General features: G+C 31.9%; 1 protein-coding gene across 3 annotated transcripts; it reads right to left on the bottom strand.

Annotated features, from left to right (window-relative positions):
* Positions 1 to 10,155: 10,155 nt before the first annotated feature.
* On the bottom strand, positions 10,156 to 20,040 carry LOC143082685 (uncharacterized). 3 transcript variants are annotated; one of them, XM_076258495.1, is made up of 3 exons: positions 19,928 to 20,040; positions 15,023 to 15,225; positions 10,156 to 11,210 (listed from the first exon to the last, which is right to left on the bottom strand). In XM_076258495.1, exons 2-3 carry the CDS (start codon positions 15,190 to 15,192, stop codon positions 10,166 to 10,168), a joined length of 1,215 nt encoding a protein of 404 aa, XP_076114610.1. In that variant the 5' UTR covers positions 15,193 to 15,225; positions 19,928 to 20,040; the 3' UTR covers positions 10,156 to 10,165. The 3 variants fall into 3 exon arrangements, with proteins under 3 accessions (XP_076114610.1, XP_076114608.1, XP_076114609.1); XM_076258493.1 differs by having other exon boundaries at positions 19,829 to 19,975; XM_076258494.1 differs by lacking the exon at positions 19,928 to 20,040 and adding an exon at positions 19,711 to 19,844.
* Between the last annotated feature and the right edge of the window lie 44 nt (positions 20,041 to 20,084).

Raw genomic sequence — 20,084 nt, 5'->3', positions numbered from 1 at the left:
AACGCGATATTGATATATGTTTATGTAACTCAAAATCTTTAACTAATATTAGAAAATAAATACTACATAGAAAACATGCAAAACTGTTGGCATGTTCGCATCTTTTGCAGTGTTTGTGAATTGTCCATTGTAGTATTGCATAACAATTAAGAAGATTTCACTGTTCTCTTAGTCTCTTTTCTGGTTGAAAGTGCCAAACGTCAGAGGAAGGTGTTGCGTGATAACATCGAAGGTATCACCAAAGAAGCTAGCCGTCGTCTGGCAAGAAGAGTTGGTGTCAAACATATCTCTGGTGTTATCCAGAGGAAACACGTGGTGTCTTGAAAGTGTTTTGGGGAAATGAAATCCGTGATGCTGTAACATACACTGAGCACACAAAGAGGAAGACTGTCACCGCTATAGATGTTTTCTACGCCCTGAAACGTCAAGGATGTACCCTTTAAGGATTTGGAGGGTAAACAACCAGCTCAAAAATACAAATACAAAGTTTGTATCACGCGTACTGCCAGTTCATGGAACATTATTTTCTTCGCTTTGTGAACCATGACTTGTTATATACAATATGTGAGGTTTTCCTTTGACCACCATGATTCAATCAAAATGTGACAGTAATGGTGTTATCGAAGATCTTTTATATAATTGTACGGCAAGTAACGTCATAGTTCATGTTAATAAATTCTATCGTGACGAAAAAGTGAAAGTTTGTTTAAGACATACCTATATATTTCAGATAAAATCTATCTTTGTAACAATGATACTATTTAAAGACTTTTTTAAAATGATAATGATCTTTTGCCTATTTACTAGGGATACATTTCGATATTCAATATATTTTACATGTATATATTTCCTTTAACATCCGTCAGTCTTACTCGCCGAAAAGGGTTTTCGTCTTTATTTATAGTTTAGTTATGGTTGACGTTTCTCTATATATCAAATAGTTTTTTATGCCCCACCTACGATAGTAGAGGGGCATTATATTTTCTGGTCTGTGGCTCCGTTCGTCCGTCCGTCCGTCCGTCTGTGGTTCCGTTCGTCCGTCCAGGTTAAATGTTTTGGTCAAGGTAGTTTTTGATGAAGCTGAAGTCCAATCAACTTAAAACTTAGTACACTTGTTGCTTATGAGATGATATTTCTAATTTTTCAGCCAAATTAGACTTTTGACCCCTATTTCACGGTCCACTGAACATAGAAAATGAAAGTGTGAGTTTCAGGTAAAGTTTTTGGTCAAGGTAGTTTTTGATGAAGCTGAAGTCCAATCAACTTGAAACTTAGTACACTTGTTGCTTATGATATGATCTTTCTAATTTTAATGCCAAATTAGATAATTACCCAATTTCACGGTCCATGGAACATGGAAAAGGATAGTGCGAGTGGGGCATCCGTGTACTTTGGACACATTCTTGTTTTATTTTAAAGAACGAAGCTTTATAAAAACTTTTATGTGTAGCTATAGCTTCTCAACAAGTTTATTCCCGATTGTAATGTGTAACACTTCGTAAAAGAGGGGAGAAAGATACCAGAGAAACATTCAAACTCATATATATCGACAATAAAACTGACAACGCTATGGTTAAAAATGAAAAAGATAAACAGACAAATAATAGTACACAAAAAATAACATAGAAAACTAAAGACTTAGCAACACGAACCCCACCAAAAAAGTTCGTTCTTCATATTATTACGAACCTTGTATATAGTATAATTCGATAGGTCATATAAGATTGTAACTGTATTATAGTTTTGTCAATTTCAATTTTTAGATGTGCTCAACTTTACCTGTCAATTCAAAGGCAATTGTGTATTGTTTTAACCATATATCTTCTCTGACTGTTCATGACGTTAAAATACTAAATGGGATGTGTTTTAGTTGATTTTAGTCTCTGGTGATTGTTTTTTTTTATTATTAATTGTTTTTGGCTTTTAACTATCTGTCAGTAACTGCGAGTACTCTCAAATCGTATTTTCTTGTTAATTCGACCTGTTGATACTGTTTATAATGTTTTTTTTATTATTTCATATTTATATGGATCTTGTCTATATAACAACTTTGATTATTTCGAATATCTTCCAAGTTTCACTTCTTCTTACTACATTTGTATAAACTTCAAGATTTACCTGTATTTTTTTAAAACCGTTTTTTTTTTCTAAAGTAAATATTTTCGAAGGGTTAAATATTTCTCAGTGGTGGCTTGCCATGGTTTGTTTGGACTTGTTTGTTTGCTTTTTGGTCTTGAATGTGTGTCCCTAATATTTTATTAACTCTGCATCGGCATTCAGATACCGCAGATCAAATTTATTCGTTTATAGTGTATTAATGTACGTTTTTTGATTGAGTTAAGCCTGCCAATTGATATTTTATCGTGTGTTTTTCTATGTAGTGATCATATGCTATTGTTTCAGAAAAAGATAAAACGTTTAAACCCGCTGCAAATGTTTGCACCTGTCCTAAGTCAGGAATCTGATGTACAGTAGTTGTCGTTTGTTTATGTAATTTATACGTGTTTCTGGTTTTTTAAATTTTATATAGATTAGACCGTTGGTTTTCCGTTTGAATGGTTTGACACTAGTAATTTTGGGGCCCTTGATAGCTTGTTGTTCGGTGTGAGCCAATGCTCCGTGTTGAAGGCTGTAAATTGACCTGTAATGGTTTACTTTTTTTAAAATTGTTATTTGGATGGAGAGTTGTCTCATTGGCACTCACACCACATCTTCCTATACCTATATATACTTTAATGTAAATGTGAACGACATTTTTTTTCCTCTTTTAACTGAAACTGGTAATTTTTTTAAACATATTTCACTTAGAATTTATGCAAATACTATATGCAAAAGAGTTCGAATTGTATATCCCAGTTACTTGAGGTGTGAATGACACGCACATGGAAAACATAAAATTTAACTCTCAAATTGACAACATAAATTTTGTCTTGTGATATTAATCTGTCGCTTTCTTAACAAATAAAATACATTGGTGTTTTCCCTTTATGCAATTATAAAGTAAAAAGTCAATTTTCTCTTTACAGCCAAGAATGGGATTTCCCTTTGGATTGTATTTCATTATTTTTACATAGATCTATAGAATTAGGAGATAACTGTATTGTATTTTAAGCTCCGACGGCATCAATTGGGGATTTGATGGTCGCAAATTAAGTTTACTGGCGACGCGTTAGCGGAGACAGTAAACGGGTATTTGCGACCATCAAATCCCAAATTGATGCCGTCGGAGCTTAAAATACAATATTGTTATCTCCATTCTAATGAAACTGACAGAAAACAACGTTAAAACATGTATTTAAAATCTGTCATATGCCGTCTGCGCTTGCGCGTATGTCCCATAGCATCAATTGTCAATTGATGCCATGTAAGAAAGTGACGTTATCCAATCAAAATGAACGTTACAAACGTTGTTGCATTAGAATATGTAATTACATTGAATTTACAAATGTCACGTATCCATTAATCTAGTTATCTGTGGTTCGAAATTAAGAAAGTTGGGCATAAAAACAAACTTGATATGTTCACGTATTGACACGGTATCTGATAAAATAGGTTTATCACATATTTCAATGTATTTATTTCTTAATTCATAACCTTGCTCTGTTTTACATTATATTTAAACTTCTACTGTTTTACCTCACATCATTACAATAAGAGGCTGCAACCAGATGCTCCGCAGGGCGCAGCTTATACGAACGCAGTGGTTGAACCCTGAACGGTTGGGGCAAGTATGGACACAACATTCAAGCTGGATTTAGCTCTAAATTTGGATTGTGATTAAATAGTTGACACAGCATAGGTTTCTGACACAAAATGAATGTGGTCTAATGAACTTAAAATTTTTGTTTTGCCTTTGAGCAATACACTATGCTGTTGAATATTAATCCTCTCAAATAAATGTTGGAAGACATATTTTTTTTATTTATGAAATCTGAAATGAGAAAAAATTAACCCCCCCCATTTTTTTTCATATCCCCCTTTCTCTTATTCCAAAACTGATCTCAATTCAAATTTCTAATGGAGTTTGCAACAATAACTATTAATTTAAATACATCAGAAAATATTAAAATGTAAAAAAGGTGCTTGTTATCAATGAACTTGGTAAAGATTGTTTTAATTTATCAGTTGGTAGTAAAAGTGAATATACATTGTATATTGTATAAAACAATGATTTAAATTGATTCAACTACTACTCTGGACAAAGAAAGATAACTCCAATTTTCGAAAAGTTCTTGCTATTGCACAATATTGTGCAATTAGTTATTTCTTGCTATTGTGCAATACTGTGCAATTGAAAATACTTGCTAATTGAAGATTTCTTGCTATTGTGCAATTGAAAATTTCTTGCTATTGCACAATACTGTGCAATTGAAAATGTCTTGCTATTGCACAATACTTCATCTAATAATTTTGGATCCTGATTTGGACCAACTTTAAAACTGGGCTCATAATAAAAGTACATGTTTAGATTCAGCATATCAAAGAACCCCAAAAATTCAATTTTTGTTAAAATCAAACTTAGTTTAATTTTGGACCCTTTGGACTTTAATGTAGACCAATTTGAAAACAGGACCAAAAATTAAGAATCTACATACACAGTTAGATTTGGCATATAACAGAACCCCAATTAATCAATTTTTGATGAAATCAAACAAAGTTTAATTTGGACCCCGATTTGTACCAACTTGAAAACTGGGCCAATAATAAAAAATATAAGTACATTTTTAGATTCAGCATATCAAAGAACCCCAAGGATTCAATTTTTGTTAAAATCAAACTAAGTTTAATTTTGAATCCTTTGGACCTTAATATTGACCAATTTAAAAACGGGACCAAAAATTAGGAATCTTCATACACAGTTAGATTCGGCATATCAAATAACCCCAATTAGTCAATTTTTGATGAAATCAAACAAAGTTTAATTTTGGACCCTTTGGGCCCCTTATTCCTAAACTGTTGGACCAAAACTCCCAAAATCAATCCCAACCTTCCTTTTATGGTAATAAACCTTGTGTTTAAATTTCATAGATTTCTATTACTTATTCTTAATTTATGGTGCAAAAACCAAGAATAATGCTTATTTGGGCCCTTTTTTGGCCCCTAATTCCTAAATTGTTGGAACCAAAACTCCCAAAATCAATCCTAACCTTTCTTTTGTGGTCATAAACCTTGTGTCAAAATTTTATAGATTTCTATTTACTTAAACTAAAGTTATAGTGCAAAAACCAAGAAAATGCTTATTTGGGCCCTTTTTGGCCCCTAATTCCTAAAATTTTGGGACCAAAACTCCCAAAATCAATCCCAACCTTTCTTTTATGGTCATAAACCTTGTGTTAAAATTTCATAGATTTCTATTCACTTTTACTAAAGTTAGAGTGCGAAAACTAAAAGTATTCGGACGACGACGACGACGACGCAGACGACGACGCAGACGACGACGCCAACGTCATACCAATATACGACCAAAAAATTTTCAATTTTTGCGGTCGTATAAAAAGGGATTACATATTTTAAGAATACTACTGATACTAGAAGGACTGCTTCATACCTTGATCTTGGTTGTTTAAAAAGGGATTAGATGGACGACTTCACACGAAAATCCATGACAAACGGGACGATTTCAACTTCCCAATTATCAATTTACCATTTCCCAGCAGTAACATACCATCTGCCCCTTCGTATGGTGTTTATATATCACAATTGATACGTTATTCACGTGCTTGTTCACACTATACGGACTTCATATACAGGAGTCTGCTCCTTACGCAGAAACTACTCCAACAAAGTTATGAGGAGGACAGATTAAAATTGACACTCCGTAAATTTTATGGACACCATCACGAATTGGTGGATCCATACGATGTGTCTTTAACCAAACTAGCTAAGGACATTTTTACCACATGGTAGATTGTGGTTTGTCATTATGCCGTCTAATCTTTTAATTACCAAACGTGACTTATTCCCGATTGTGACTGTTTTGCTGAGTGTGAATTCGCATTACAATAAGACGTGTTACGGTACTTGTCTATCCCAAATTCATGTACTTACATTTTAAATGTTTAATGTAATATTTGTAATTCTCATCGGATTTTGTCAAATGTGTTGACGTCTTTTCTATTATATTTATGTGTTATGGAGAGAAAAATTAATCACCGCCGTCATTTATTAGATTTAATTTTGGTCAACGTAATCTGTACGATAATTTACGTTTGAAGTTGGATTCATAACAAACTGGACATATATCTATTATAGTTAATAGCTATTAATAAGTATTGCAATATGCATTGTGTTTAAATGCAATATCAGTATTTAGTTCTATTATAATCTTTAATCAATCCTAATTCTATCTTACTTTTGAGATATAGTTTTTCATGTGTGACGTCATTCTTCTGCTGTTTCAGAAATTTCATAAATTCAAATGTGACGTAATTTTTAATGCCTTTTCACAATCGTATGTGACGTCATTTTCACGATTTACTGCGTTGAGGCCTGGACTGAGTCGGGTGTGTCTATTCTGTGTTGGTCTGTGCATTATGTATTCGTGTTTGTTTTCTGTAATGAGTTAATACTTCAGTTTCATTATGTATATACATCTGTTATATTCATTTGATAAAATTTACTGTTTGCAATAGCATTAATTGTTCTAAATAAGGATGTTCTTATCCCAAGCATAAAAACAAAGCCGTATTTGACACAGCCTTTTTCAGCTTTTAATCTTCAGTGCTGTACAACTTTGTACTTTTTTTCGCTTTCGATCTTTTATATCTGGGCTTCACTGGTGAGTCTTGTGTGGACGAGGCGCTTTTTTGACGTATTGAATTTTAAACCTGATGCTTTTTGTTATTCATTAATCATGTGTTTCTTTGTCTAATACGTTCTCCTATTTATTTGTATTGCAGTCCTGTAATATTATGTTGTCATTTCAATGTTATATTTAACATAGCCATTAAAGTGCGAGGTTTGGCATGCCACAAAACCAGGTTCAACCCACCATTTTTTCCTTTAAAAATGTCCTGTACCAAGTCAGAAATATGGCCATTGTTATATTATTGTTCGTTTCTGTGTGTGTTACATTTTAACGTTGCGTCGTTTGTTTTCTCTTATTTTTGAGTGTAATTTTACATTTCGATAAGACGTGTCACGGTACTTATCTATCCCAAATTCATGTATTTGGTTTTGATGTTATATTTGTTATTCTCGTGGGATTTTGTCTGATGCTTGGTCTGTTTCCGTGTGTGTTACATTATATTGTTGTGTCGTTGTTCTCCTCTTATATTTAAAGCGTTTCCCTCGGTTTTAGTTTGTAACCCCGATTTTGTTTTTTGTCCATGGATTTATGACTGAGTTTTGAACAGCGGTATACTACTGTTGCCTTTATTTATCGAACATTTTGGAAAAATTCGACAAATTTAAACTAATATTTACTAAAAATACTTAATATTAAGTTTCAATCATATTAACAAAATACAGATGGCATATTACTCATATGAGGAGATCGACATGCTAGATAATTTCGATGATATTTGACCTTTGTTAATATTTTCTGCTGTTCATATGTTTTTACTATCTACTATATGTTTCATGAAAGTAGAAGATTGGTAAAACTAGTAAGTGTATGGCAATCAGTCAAAAGGTTGACACCATTTTTCAAAAATCTTATTTTTTTCCCTGTCTGATATAAGATTCGATATACCTATCAGAGCACACAACTGCTTATTTCGATGACAACATTTACTATCTATCAGTACACAACCAATGATTTAGCTATTTACTATGGCAAGCCGTTTTACTATTTATTCGAATTTCAAGATATCTCCTATAATATATAAGATATCTCCTTTAATATATAAGATATCTTATATTATATAATTTATAAGATATCTTATATAGTTGATAAGATATCTTATATAGTTTATAAGGTATCTCTTATAGTTTATTATATAGAAATTTCACTTATGACTAATTCGGATAGAACTCACGATTTTGATTCATGTACATGATATAGTTTGGATTGCAATGAACGTAACTTGATAATTTTTATGCCGAAACTTATGCCTGTAACGACGTTTGCTTTTACTATATACTAGAATTATTATTAAAAGTAACATTGCAATGGCAAGACATATATATACTGATGATATTTTAAAGTTCATACTCTTCATTTAATGCATGGTACATACAAATCTTTTCTGTTTAATGGATTTTTAAAGAAGAGCAACTATGATAATTAATTTATCGCATTTTATTCCTTTACATGCGTTATGTTTGGGGTCCTTGAGTAAGATCAAGTTTGTTTTTTAATGGGAATTAATTCTATATTCTAATGCGTTTATGGAATTTTACAACATAAAAAATATAATTTATACAACTGTCTTGTTTTGGGCCAGCATTGCCTGACAAAACGTTTAATGATCTTTCTTTCATAATTACAACTGTCTTGTTTTGGGCCAGCATTGCCTGACAAAACGTTTAATGATCTTTCTTTCATAATTACAACTGTCTTGTTTTGGGCCAGCATTGCCTGACAAAACGTTTAATGATCTTTCTTTCATAATTACAACTGTCTTGTTTTGGGTCAGCATTGCCTGACAAAACGTTTAATGATCTTTCTTTCATAATTACAACTGTCTTGTTTTGGGCCAGCATTGCCTGAGGCTGACAAAACGTTTAATGATCTTTCTTTCATAATTACAACTGTCTTGTTTTGGGTCAGCATTGCCTGACAAAACGTTTAATGATCTTTCTTTCATAATTACAACTGTCTTGTTTTGGGTCAGCATTGCCTGACAAATCGTTTAATGATCTTTCTTTCATAATTACAACTGTCTTGTTTTGGTCCAGCATTGCCTGACAAAACGTTTAATGATCTTTCTTTCATAATTACAACTGTCTTGTTTTGGGTCAGCATTGCCTGACAAAACGTTTAATGATCTTTCTTTCATAATTACAACTGTCTTGTTTTGGGTCAGCTTTAATTTGCCTACCAAAATTTAAACGTTTTATGATCTTTATTTCATATAATTACAGCCGTAACTTTGTTTTGGGTCAGCATTGCCTGCCAAAACATTTTATGATTTTTATTTCATACGAATTTCGAAGTATATAATTATGTTTATTTATGGGGCAGATCTTTCTCCCCACCTTTGCTATTCTTTGTCATTTATTCAATTGATATGATATTAGTTGATGTAATTTCGTATTAATTATGTATTATTATTTCATATTAAATATGAACTTTTATGTCAACTGTTTTATTTGCAAAATTTGTTTTTTGCATTTTATGATTTTGAATAAATGACCTTTTTTCGTCAGTTTAGTATTTATATCATATAGCAAATCAAGCACAGACTCTGGCATGTGTATACAAAGTATGTTTATGGTATCTAGCTGTCTGTCTTAAATAGTTCATTTTCAAAAACACAAAAATTTCTAAAGAGGTAATTGAAGGAGAACCGCTAAGAGGATAGATGGATTATTTTTCAACTGTTAAAAAAGTAAAATCACAAAAATTATACTGAATTCAAAACGGAAAGTCCCTAATCAAATGGCAAAATCAAAAGCTCAAACACATCAAACGAATGGATAACAGCTGTCATATTCCTGACTTGGTACAGGCATTTTTTCATGTGGAAAATGGTGGATTGAACCTGGTTTTATAGGTAGCTAAACCTCTCACTTGTATGACAGTCAAGGCAAAAGAAAAACCATCACTGGAAGTTAAATTTTCACCACTTTTTTCTGTTTACAAGCTTTAGTAACCATGTAAGCTCAAATTTCCAAAATATTTTATAGAAACACCAAATAAAAAAAGAGATATGTTTAAAAGCACTCAAAAATAAATGTTTATGAGTCTAATATGACTTATTAATAGTGTGATTTTTCTGCAATGAAATGTAAGGTTACATTTTTACAACTATCAAATTCCAAGGAAAATTTTTCAACCCTTTTTCATACAAATCTGTATATTACGTACTATGATTTGGTAATATTACACTCCGAAAGAAAAGAAAATACAATTTCATGTACTTTTTGTAGGGCTTCCTCTGGACATTAAACAATCAACAATTTTGAGCTATCAAGTGGACTTGACTGAAACCAATGATGTAGCATCACAGAAATAAAAGAGAACCAAGTAATATAAATATAAAATAAAGAAAAACTAATATTATTTATGTTCGCTTAAAAAATGAGCTATAAAATCATATTTATCTTGTGCCATTTTACCACACAAGTTACAGCACCTAACATCCATTTTATCATGCATGCTTTTATGAAGATGGTACATAGCTGCATCTTGAAATATCATACAACAAAAATCACATTTATATACATCATCTCTAGACATCATGTGGTTCAATAAATCAGAACTTGAAAAATTCACCAAATTCACTTGATTATTTGATATTTGTGCAGATGTATCATTTGACTTAGTAGACTGTGCTTGTGGTAAAGTCATAATACATCGATCTATTCTATTTTCAAGTTGATTAAGTTTTCTCATTTTAAACCTATGCCACATTGGTCTCCCTCGACCGAATCCTCGGAAACCTCTGAACCCCATTCCATGCCTAGGCGGAAACTGTGGATGATTTTGCTCTGATCCAGACATGTTACTCTCACTTGTAAGACTTATTCTATCCAAATCTATATCGTCACCTGATAAACTTCCAAGATTATTGAAATCCCCACCTACGATTTCACTATTATCTCCCTCACCATCATAAGGTGGTGTTATATGAGTCAGATCAATTTCTCCCATTGTCAGATTTGGGTTATCTCCCTCTAATGTTGTAGATTCTGGCAACAGATTTGGCTCAGCTATATTTTCACTGTTATCATCTTCTAGTTTTATCACAACCCTTTCTGTTACCCTATCCTCATTTGTGTCTTCCAATTGGTTCGTATTTATGTGTTGCACTTGAGCTGGTTTCCTTTTATGACACTGTGAACTTTCATTTTCTACGGGAAAATCACTTGAACTTAATCTGTTTGGGAAGAGAGGTTGAGATGATTCTTTTGACGACGATGGGTGTAGAAGTCCGTGTAAATTATTGATTTTTGAGTTAATATTAACATATTGATTGTGTAAGACAATGTGTTTTTCAAGTCTTCTTTTTCGACAAAATCCCATGCCACATTCTGTACAATAATAAGGCTTTTCTCCAGTATGTATTCTCTTATGTGTGTTAAGATGTGATGACTGTGAGAATCTGTCAAAAAAAGATTGATATTATAATATAAAACAATGGTAAAAACCTCAATTCTCAAGCTTATTTCAATCATTTCTAAATTTACAGTACTTCAAATTTTTTTACTATGACTTCCCAAATATGTACAAAAAAATTGTTCAATCTAATTAAAAGATAACTGTATTGTATTTGAAGCTTTAAGGACGTCCATCGGTAGTTTTACTGTTGCAAATTTAGTTTACCTGGCGACGATTAGCGGAGACAGGTAAACGGGTATTTGCGACAGTAAAACAACCGATGGATGTCCGCAAAGCTTCAAATACAATACAGTTATCTCTATTCTAATGCAAAACAAGTTCATAATTAAATTTCAATCATAATTTCAGTGTAAAATCTTCATTAAAGAAAATTCAGTGAAAAGATGTTATCTTCTTTGGTCCCTACACTAGGTGAAGTAATATGTATACTTTGCGGTGTCAAACATAAACACCGGGCATTTTCTGGCTTCTGTGCCGCTTCAAAATGTAATAAAATTTGATAAAAAGAAGATTTTTAGGTGCAACATGTGAGTTTTTTGGCTTATTATTGTAGAAATTACATGTCAATACATTCAGCAATTCAAAATGACAGCTTCCTTAGTTACAGACAAGGAGATAGAGAATTTTACACTTACTGTCATCCAATTAGAACCATTGACAAAATAATTGCATTAGAATTAAAATTCAATCTCCTCACTTGCTCAATTTTTTTACGCTTGGACGCAGCAACCAGGCATTAAAATGAGCGAGTGTAGAGATTTAATTTTAATTAGATCGTAAATTGTTATAAGTAATAAAAGAATGTATAGAATTTGATGCAAATCCATAAAGAAAGGATATATAAACCAATACATGTATAAATACAATAAGAAATTGATATCGCTTCATATTTTTTCAGATGATCCCAGAAGATGATTGGATGAATTTAAGGGTCATAACCTTTCTCAGCTACATGTAACTGGATGAATCAAAATAAGCTAACAAGAATTAGCAAAATAGAACTATTGGAATGACCTGAAAGGGGGTTTTCATTTATCAAAAATTAAAATTTAAAATTTATTTGATAATCATTAGAGAAACAGATTTGAACATAGTTACTCATGAATTTTTCAAGTTTATCCAATTGTGAAAGTTAAATTACTAATTTTAACTATCTTGATTGGATAAATACCCTTATTCACTGGTACAAATTTTTAAATCTATAGATATTGCTAAGCTAACTATTGGCAATACAAATGTTGGTAAACAAAACACATCTTTTTTTAAACTATATTTTTTTTTCTCCTGATTTTTAATAAATTCTTAATCAAATATCAAATTACAGCTGACAATTTGATTTTTTTAATTTTTTTTTATTATCCACAAATCTACAACATACAGTGATCAACATTAAATATGTACTTTGTGTTAATACTGCATTATAATTTTGGCATAATGTAAATCATTGTTTTGTTTTTTCAGATTTATTAAATATGTAAAATAAATTTCATTTTGACACCTGAAACAAAAAAACTTTTAACCATCCATGTTTATTAATATTATTCTTAAAAATTGCAGCAGATCAAATAAATTGCAATAATTTGATAAAGGATTAAGGGTTAAATATATTATATTTAACTATTCAAGCTGACCTTCTTATCCAGCAAGAGGAATCATTAAACTGACAATGTTTGGATCAATATTGGTGAAGACAATTTAATATCTAATAACTTTTTATTGTTGAAACGGGTTTACATGTTGTACAACATGAGTAATTCTGTTTTATGCTTTTTATTATTGTTCATTTTGAGCATATTAAGGGTATACAATATAGTTACAAGGGAGGTAATGGTGTTGCCAATGTAAAATGTTATTTATCATGTCAAACTGTAGATTATAGGGCAAAGATGCACTTTTTATCAAAACATGTTGCTTGAAAATGTGTACCAGGACCCCTACTTTTTAAAATGGCATTTGGCTTGATTATGTACAAAGATTATGTGTACAATTTTTTTTTACTAATCACTCATGATTTGTTTTTAAATTAGATAAAAAATCATCAAAAAAACTATGTTTTTTTTTAAATTCTCAAATCATAAAATCTAATAAAGTTTAAAATTAACAAAAAAATGTATAAAAAAATGAAGGCAAGAAGGTATTTCAAATGTTAAATTATTTTTTTTTTACTAGTATTTACCTTTTAAATCAAAATAGGTCTTTATAAATGTACCTGTCCAAAGGAAAGATATCTCAAAGAAACTGAAATTTTGGTAAATCTCTTTAATTTTAACACCATTAAACTGTAAAAGAGGCATATAAAAGATCGGACATATTTTATTACATATTTAAGTTGACCTAGTAAAATTCCCTTGTAAGCAAATGATTCTCATAACAAGAGGCTGTCACAACGACAGCAAACCGGATTTATTTACATTTATTTGTGTCCTGGCAATATCACAAGAACCATTACTGATGAATGGTGAAAGTGAAAATCATCAGTATCAAATTTGACCTCCATTTTGTCATCAGTATCAACATTTTGAAATAATAATATTTGAAAAGCTTAGATTGAATGGTTCATGAGTAAATGCAACAACGTGAATGGAAACGCCATTTTACGATCTTTCAAGAACCATAACTCCTGAACAGTAAAAGTCAAAATCGTCATTATGGAACTTGACCTCTATTTTGTCATCAGTAACAACATATTAAAATTTCAAAAGCTTTGGATGAATGGTTCATGAGAAAATGCACGGACACGACGGGAAACACCATTTTTCAATCTTTCAAGAGCCATAACTCATGAACGGTAAAAGTCAAAATCGTCATTATTGAACTTGACCTCCATTTTGTCATCAGTAACAGCATATTAAAATTTCAGAAGCTTTGGTAGAACAGTTCATGCATAAATGCACGGACATGACTGGAAACTCCATTTTTCAATCTTTCAAGAACCATAACTCCTGAACGGTAAAGGTCAAAATGGTCATTATTGAACTTGACCTCCATTCTGTCCTCAGTAACAACATATTAAAATTTGGGAAGCTTTGGTAAAACAGTTCATGAGTAAATGCACGGACACGACTGAAAACTCCATTTTTCAATCTTTCAAGAACCATAACTCCTGAACGGTAAAAGTCAAAATCGCCATTATTGAACTTGACCTCCGTATAGTTGTCAGTAATAACATATTAAAATTTTAAATGCTTTGGTTGAACGGTTCATGAGTTAATGCACGGACAACATTTGATTGCCGCCTTTCAAGAACCATAACTCCTGAACGGTAAAAGTCAAAATCGCCATTATTGAACTTGACCTTCGTATAGTTGTCAGTAATAACATATTAAAATTTTAAAAGCTTTGGTTGAACGGTTCATGAGTTAATGCACGGACAACATTTGATTGCCGCCCGCCCGCCCGCCCGCCCGGCCGCCCGACCGCCCGCCGTACATCCCCAAATCAATAACCGACATTTTTGTCACAAAAATCCGGTTAAAAATTAAAATAACTGTGGGATAAAAACTGTATCATACTGTGTATATATAGATATAAGAAGAAGTGGTACAAATGCCAATGAGACAACTCTCCATCCAAGTCATAATTTGTAAAAGTAAACCATTATAGGTCAAAGTATGGAATCTAACAGGGAGCCTCGGCTTACATCAAACAGCAAGCTAAATAGGGCCCCAAAAATGACTAGTGTAAAACCATTCAAATGGGAAAACCAACTGTCTAATCTATATAAAATTTGAGAAACAAGAAACACATGCCCTTATGTGACATACATTTCTTTATAAGCAGTAGGAAATCCCTCACCTTTTATTACAGATATGACATGAGTAAGGTTTTTCCCCAGTATGTGTTCTCCTATGGGTCATCAGATGGCCCTTCTGAGTGAAACGTTTATTACATATCTGACAAACATAAGGTCTAGCCTCATCTGTCATGTCTATCTCATTCATGTCAAACTGCATAGGTGTTGCCATGCTTCTTGTTCAAATCCAGAAACTAGTATTCTCCTGTAATGATAAATAAAAACAACCAATGTTTAGAAATATTATAATTATCTTGCTTAAACTAAATGTAATATTTATAGTTTACATGTATAACCGTGATAACACAAGTGATTTAATACCTGTTTTTATTTTATATAATTTGTTTCTTTTATAAAACTTAAAACTTAAAATTCATTATGGGGTAATATTAATATTTGTAAGTAATGTTTATTTACTTGTAGACCTGATGTAAACAATATTTACTTGTAGATCTGATGTAAGCAATATTTACTTGTATAAGTAATTTGTAAAAAAAATAATTTCTAAGGTTTGAATAATCTCCTTTTAATCGTCTAAAAAAATTAAATGATTAAATACAAGTATTTTTTTTACATCCCTTTTTCAATGTTTTAATTCTCAAAGCATGCCTTAACAATTTTTTCTGGATTGCTTATGTTTTGGTAAGGTAGAATAATAAATTTCAACCTTTTATCGTAAACAAAACTAAACAAACATGACTCTATTGTGCACAGATGTATTTAGCTGTAACGTGGTCTGGCTTTGGCAACAACATTCAAGATATTTGAAACTGAATTATCTTTTTCGTATTTGTTATTGATATACATTTTGTAGACAGAAAAAAATCTTTTTAATTGTAAAATAAATACATGTATCATGCATAAATAGAATTTTTTTTTTAATTTGAAAAAAAAAGAATTTAAATAAACATGATAAAGAAAAGATATAAATCATGATAATGCAAAGGCATATACTATTCAACATTTGTTGTTACATGTACGATAGATTATGTTCGTTCTCGGAGTTGTCTTTCTTGTTGTCAGGTGTCGAACCATTTCCAGAATTTAAGATAGGATAAATATGCTTAGATCAAAATAAATGACAAGCATTAAAACTAAAGTAGAATGCAGAAAAGGCAGATTTAAACAATGTTTCCATTCATAAAGGAACAGAAGTTGAGGACTGTAAAGGGAGACAATCTAAATTCATCCTTGATCTTAGTTTGGTGGTAATAAGCAATTCTGTATGTAAGTTTTATAATGTTTGGTTAAGGCAAAATGATAGTTAAATTGCTAAAACAGCAAATAATTTTTCCCAAAAATAAAGGGACATAACTCAAAGAACCTTGAAAGAGACACCACCATAACTCAAAATTGCTCTATATTTGGAGGTAATTAGCAAATTGTGTACAAGTTTCATAACATTTGGTTGTGGCAAATTAAAGTAAGAGAGAGGAAATTAATTTTAGGACATATGGATGAATACAGACAGATCGACATACAGATGGATGTACAGATGGACATTGAAAGGTAAGACTGAATGCTCCCACCACTACAGTGGTGGAATAAGAAGCATCTCTTGTGACAGAATTGTTTCCCTTGGTACACAAGTTTATGTATTAGATACATGGCTAGCAGTAAGGAGTACTTCTTTAGCTGAGTCTGTTAATGCAATGACTTGTTACACATAGCGATTTTGTATGTAGAATCATGCTTTCATTTGTCGCCCAACAAAGAAAACTCACAGTTGGAAGAATTACCTAGCCAGGGAGGTGTAAAATTAAGACATCATCATTATAGTGTAATGACTCTTGAAGCAGGAAATGTGTGATGGGATTGCTTCCCTTGGTATATATAGTAGATACATTGCCAGCATTAAGCACTTGAGTTAAGGAAATACTTCTTTAGCTCAGTCGATTAACACACTGACTTGTAACACATAGGTCTGGGTAGTCCCAAGGGGTTATTTTTATAAATTATGACTTCTTGAAATAAAGGCTTTTCAGGTTTATTCTGTGACGCAGTCCTACAGTCATAGGAGGGTGTCAAAGATTTTTTTTTTAGCCTTTTATGAAGTCATAATTGTCTGGTCTGAGGGCTTAGGTTCAAAATATAATGATGACAAGAGGCATAGAATCATGTTTACCAGTTACACTTTTTATTTATAATTCTATATATCTAATTATTTAATTGTGTATTATTACTGTAGAAAAGTTTTCCCTAGAAGTACAATGTAAGTGGTCCTTCTTGCAATTCAGTTATCAGGCACAGTGGCTACCGTTACATGGAAATGTAACAATTATACAATAATTATCATAACATCAGAGACTCATTGCTGGAACGCACATGACATGCATGATGCAGGGATTGGTAAGGAAGGGATTAATTATGAATGTAACAAAAATAGTCAAATGATTGTGTCTACGGTTACATCGCGTTATTGTTACATCAATGCAATTCAATGTACGCTGGGATAATTAATATGTTTTAAAATAAAACTTGAAAACTTTTATTTGAATTATACAATATAGCATACAATTTTTAACATGCTTTAAACTTTTATTTACAATGACCATGATGACAGTTTCTACAAATCCAGTATGTTGCTTAGGGAGCATGTTTTAGTCCGATGCATTTTGGTTGTTTAATGTTGTCACTAAACATGATTTCATTATGTCTTTTAATATTATTTCATTGCCGTCACCTTTACTAATTTTAATTTCACTTACAATTTCAATATCCAATTTAAAGTACAGAGAAGAAAATACGCCAAGAAAAATGCAACAAAGAGAAAACCTGACATGGGATAATTCGTGCCAAAAGGTGGCCTTAAGATTGAGGATTGGGGAATTTACCATAATCATGATAATTGGAAAAAAATAACCTTGAACATACATGTACAAGTCAATTGTGAAGGCAATTGATCATGATGTTAACTTTGCAGACAGGTTGAAACTGGTGGAAACAATGTTTTCATTTTAAGAATCCAGATATTTAGTGATCATAATTTTGTTCTTATTGGCCAAAAAATTAACCAACAAAACCATAGAAGGTTAAAGTTTCATAAATCTAGACAAATGCTAGACATGCTAGAGTACATTGAAGAAAATTTATGTAACACAATAACACAATGTAACTGTACACACAAATATTATTGTTACATTCGTATTAAATCGCATCCTTATAATAAACCCTTATATTCCTGCAATTAGTCTCCAATGTAACCCATAGCCAGTGCTGTAATAAAAAGACAAATTATGCATGTTTGTGTCTGATGTTCATATGATGAAATCATAATCTTTCAGTCAGTTTAATTGAAGTCTGGAGCTGGCATGTCAGTTAACTGCTAGTAGTCTGTTGTTATTTATGTATTATTGTCATTTTGTTTATTTTCTTTGGTTACATCTTCTGACATCAGACTCGGACTTCTCTTGAACTGAATTTTAATGTGCGTATTGTTATGCGTTTACTTTTCTACATTGGCTAGAGGTATAGGGGGAGGGTTGAGATCACACAAACATGTTTAACCCCGACGCATTTTTGCGCCTGTCCCAAGTCAGGAGCCTCTGGCCTTTGTTAGTCTTGTATTATTTTAATTTTAGTTTCTTGTGTACAATTTGGAAATTAGTATGGCGTTCATTATCACTGAACTAGTATATTTGTTTAGGGGCCAGTTGAAGGACGCCTCCGGGTGCAGGGATTTCTCGCTACATTGAAGACCTGTTGGTGACCATGGTGACCTTCTGCTTTTGTTTTTTTCTATGGTCGGGTTGTTGTCTCTTTGGCACATTCCCCATTTCCATTCTCAATTTTATGTTTCGTAACCTGGTAGTTTTATACCTGTTTGATTTGTAACTAAGCTGATTAGTAACTGAGACCTCCTCCTTTTTCATCCGGGCTGGAGGCAGAGGACTAAATACTTTGATAAAGACGAGTACATCTAAATGATGATGGACAATTTAAATTTTTTTGTTTTATTCGCATGTGTGCAAAACTGCAAAACTGTACTTGTAAAGTGTAAAATAATATACATTGTATGTGTAATCAATTATTTAATATATATTTATACATCAATAAGTCTTTTTATTATTTTTTACGTAACCTAAGACTCGTATTGTTATTATATCACAGGAGTTTGAAATCCTAGCAATAACGGGGTAAAAATATGCCCAAATTGAATATCACAGTAGACAAAAATGGTAGAGCTTCTCTCGAAAAGAGAAGCAACAGGAATGCAACATATTTTCCATTTTTTTTTTAAAAGGGACGTTTTGGATCAGAATAAACTCTATCCGTCAATTATAAAACATTGTTCTACTTTAATTTACCACTTCGAGAGAAGCTCTACTGTGGTAGTCGAGTTTGGCATATTTTTACTCTGTTATTGTTAGGATTTCAAACTCCTGTGATTATATATCATATATTATATATTGATATAAGGTTACAAAACGTCTCAAGGTACGAAACGACCTAGTAAGTTACGAATCATATAGTTACGAAACGACCTGCATCCTAGTCCAAATAATTATGACGTCTTGAAAGGCTATTATAATTTTTTTCTTTTACTTCAAGGTACATGTTAGGCGTCAAAGAAAAAAATTATAATAGTCTTTCAAGACGTCATAATTATTTTAAGTAAGGCGTCAAAGAAAAATATATAATAGCCTTTCAAGACGTCATAATTATTTGGACTACCCTTTTAACTGCTTACCGAAGTGTTCCTAGATAAGGAAGGTACAAATTGTAAGACACAGAAGAAATTAACTTTTTTCCTTGATGAATAAAATGGTTATAACCGTATGAAAATGTGGATATGAGTTTTTAACAACCTTTGCTGCAGTGTTGAAAATGTCTGCCCTTTTTACGCTAACAGAACGGAGACTAAATCTGAAATCAACATTTCTTCATTTTTAGGGGAGGTAATTTACCAATTATATTTACAAAACCCGACACAAATGCGGACGAAACATGAACCATGGATGAGTGACAGACATAAACCAATCCATCTTGATATTATTATTAGCAACACAGGTAAAATCATATCAGATAAAGGTGGGTTCATGGTTCGGTGAAATATAAATAGTT

Source organism: Mytilus galloprovincialis, chromosome 7 (assembly GCF_965363235.1).
Source record: "Mytilus galloprovincialis chromosome 7, xbMytGall1.hap1.1, whole genome shotgun sequence".
NCBI classification, from domain to species: domain Eukaryota; kingdom Metazoa; phylum Mollusca; class Bivalvia; order Mytilida; family Mytilidae; genus Mytilus; species Mytilus galloprovincialis.
This window is presented reverse-complemented; position numbering and strand designations above follow the sequence as displayed.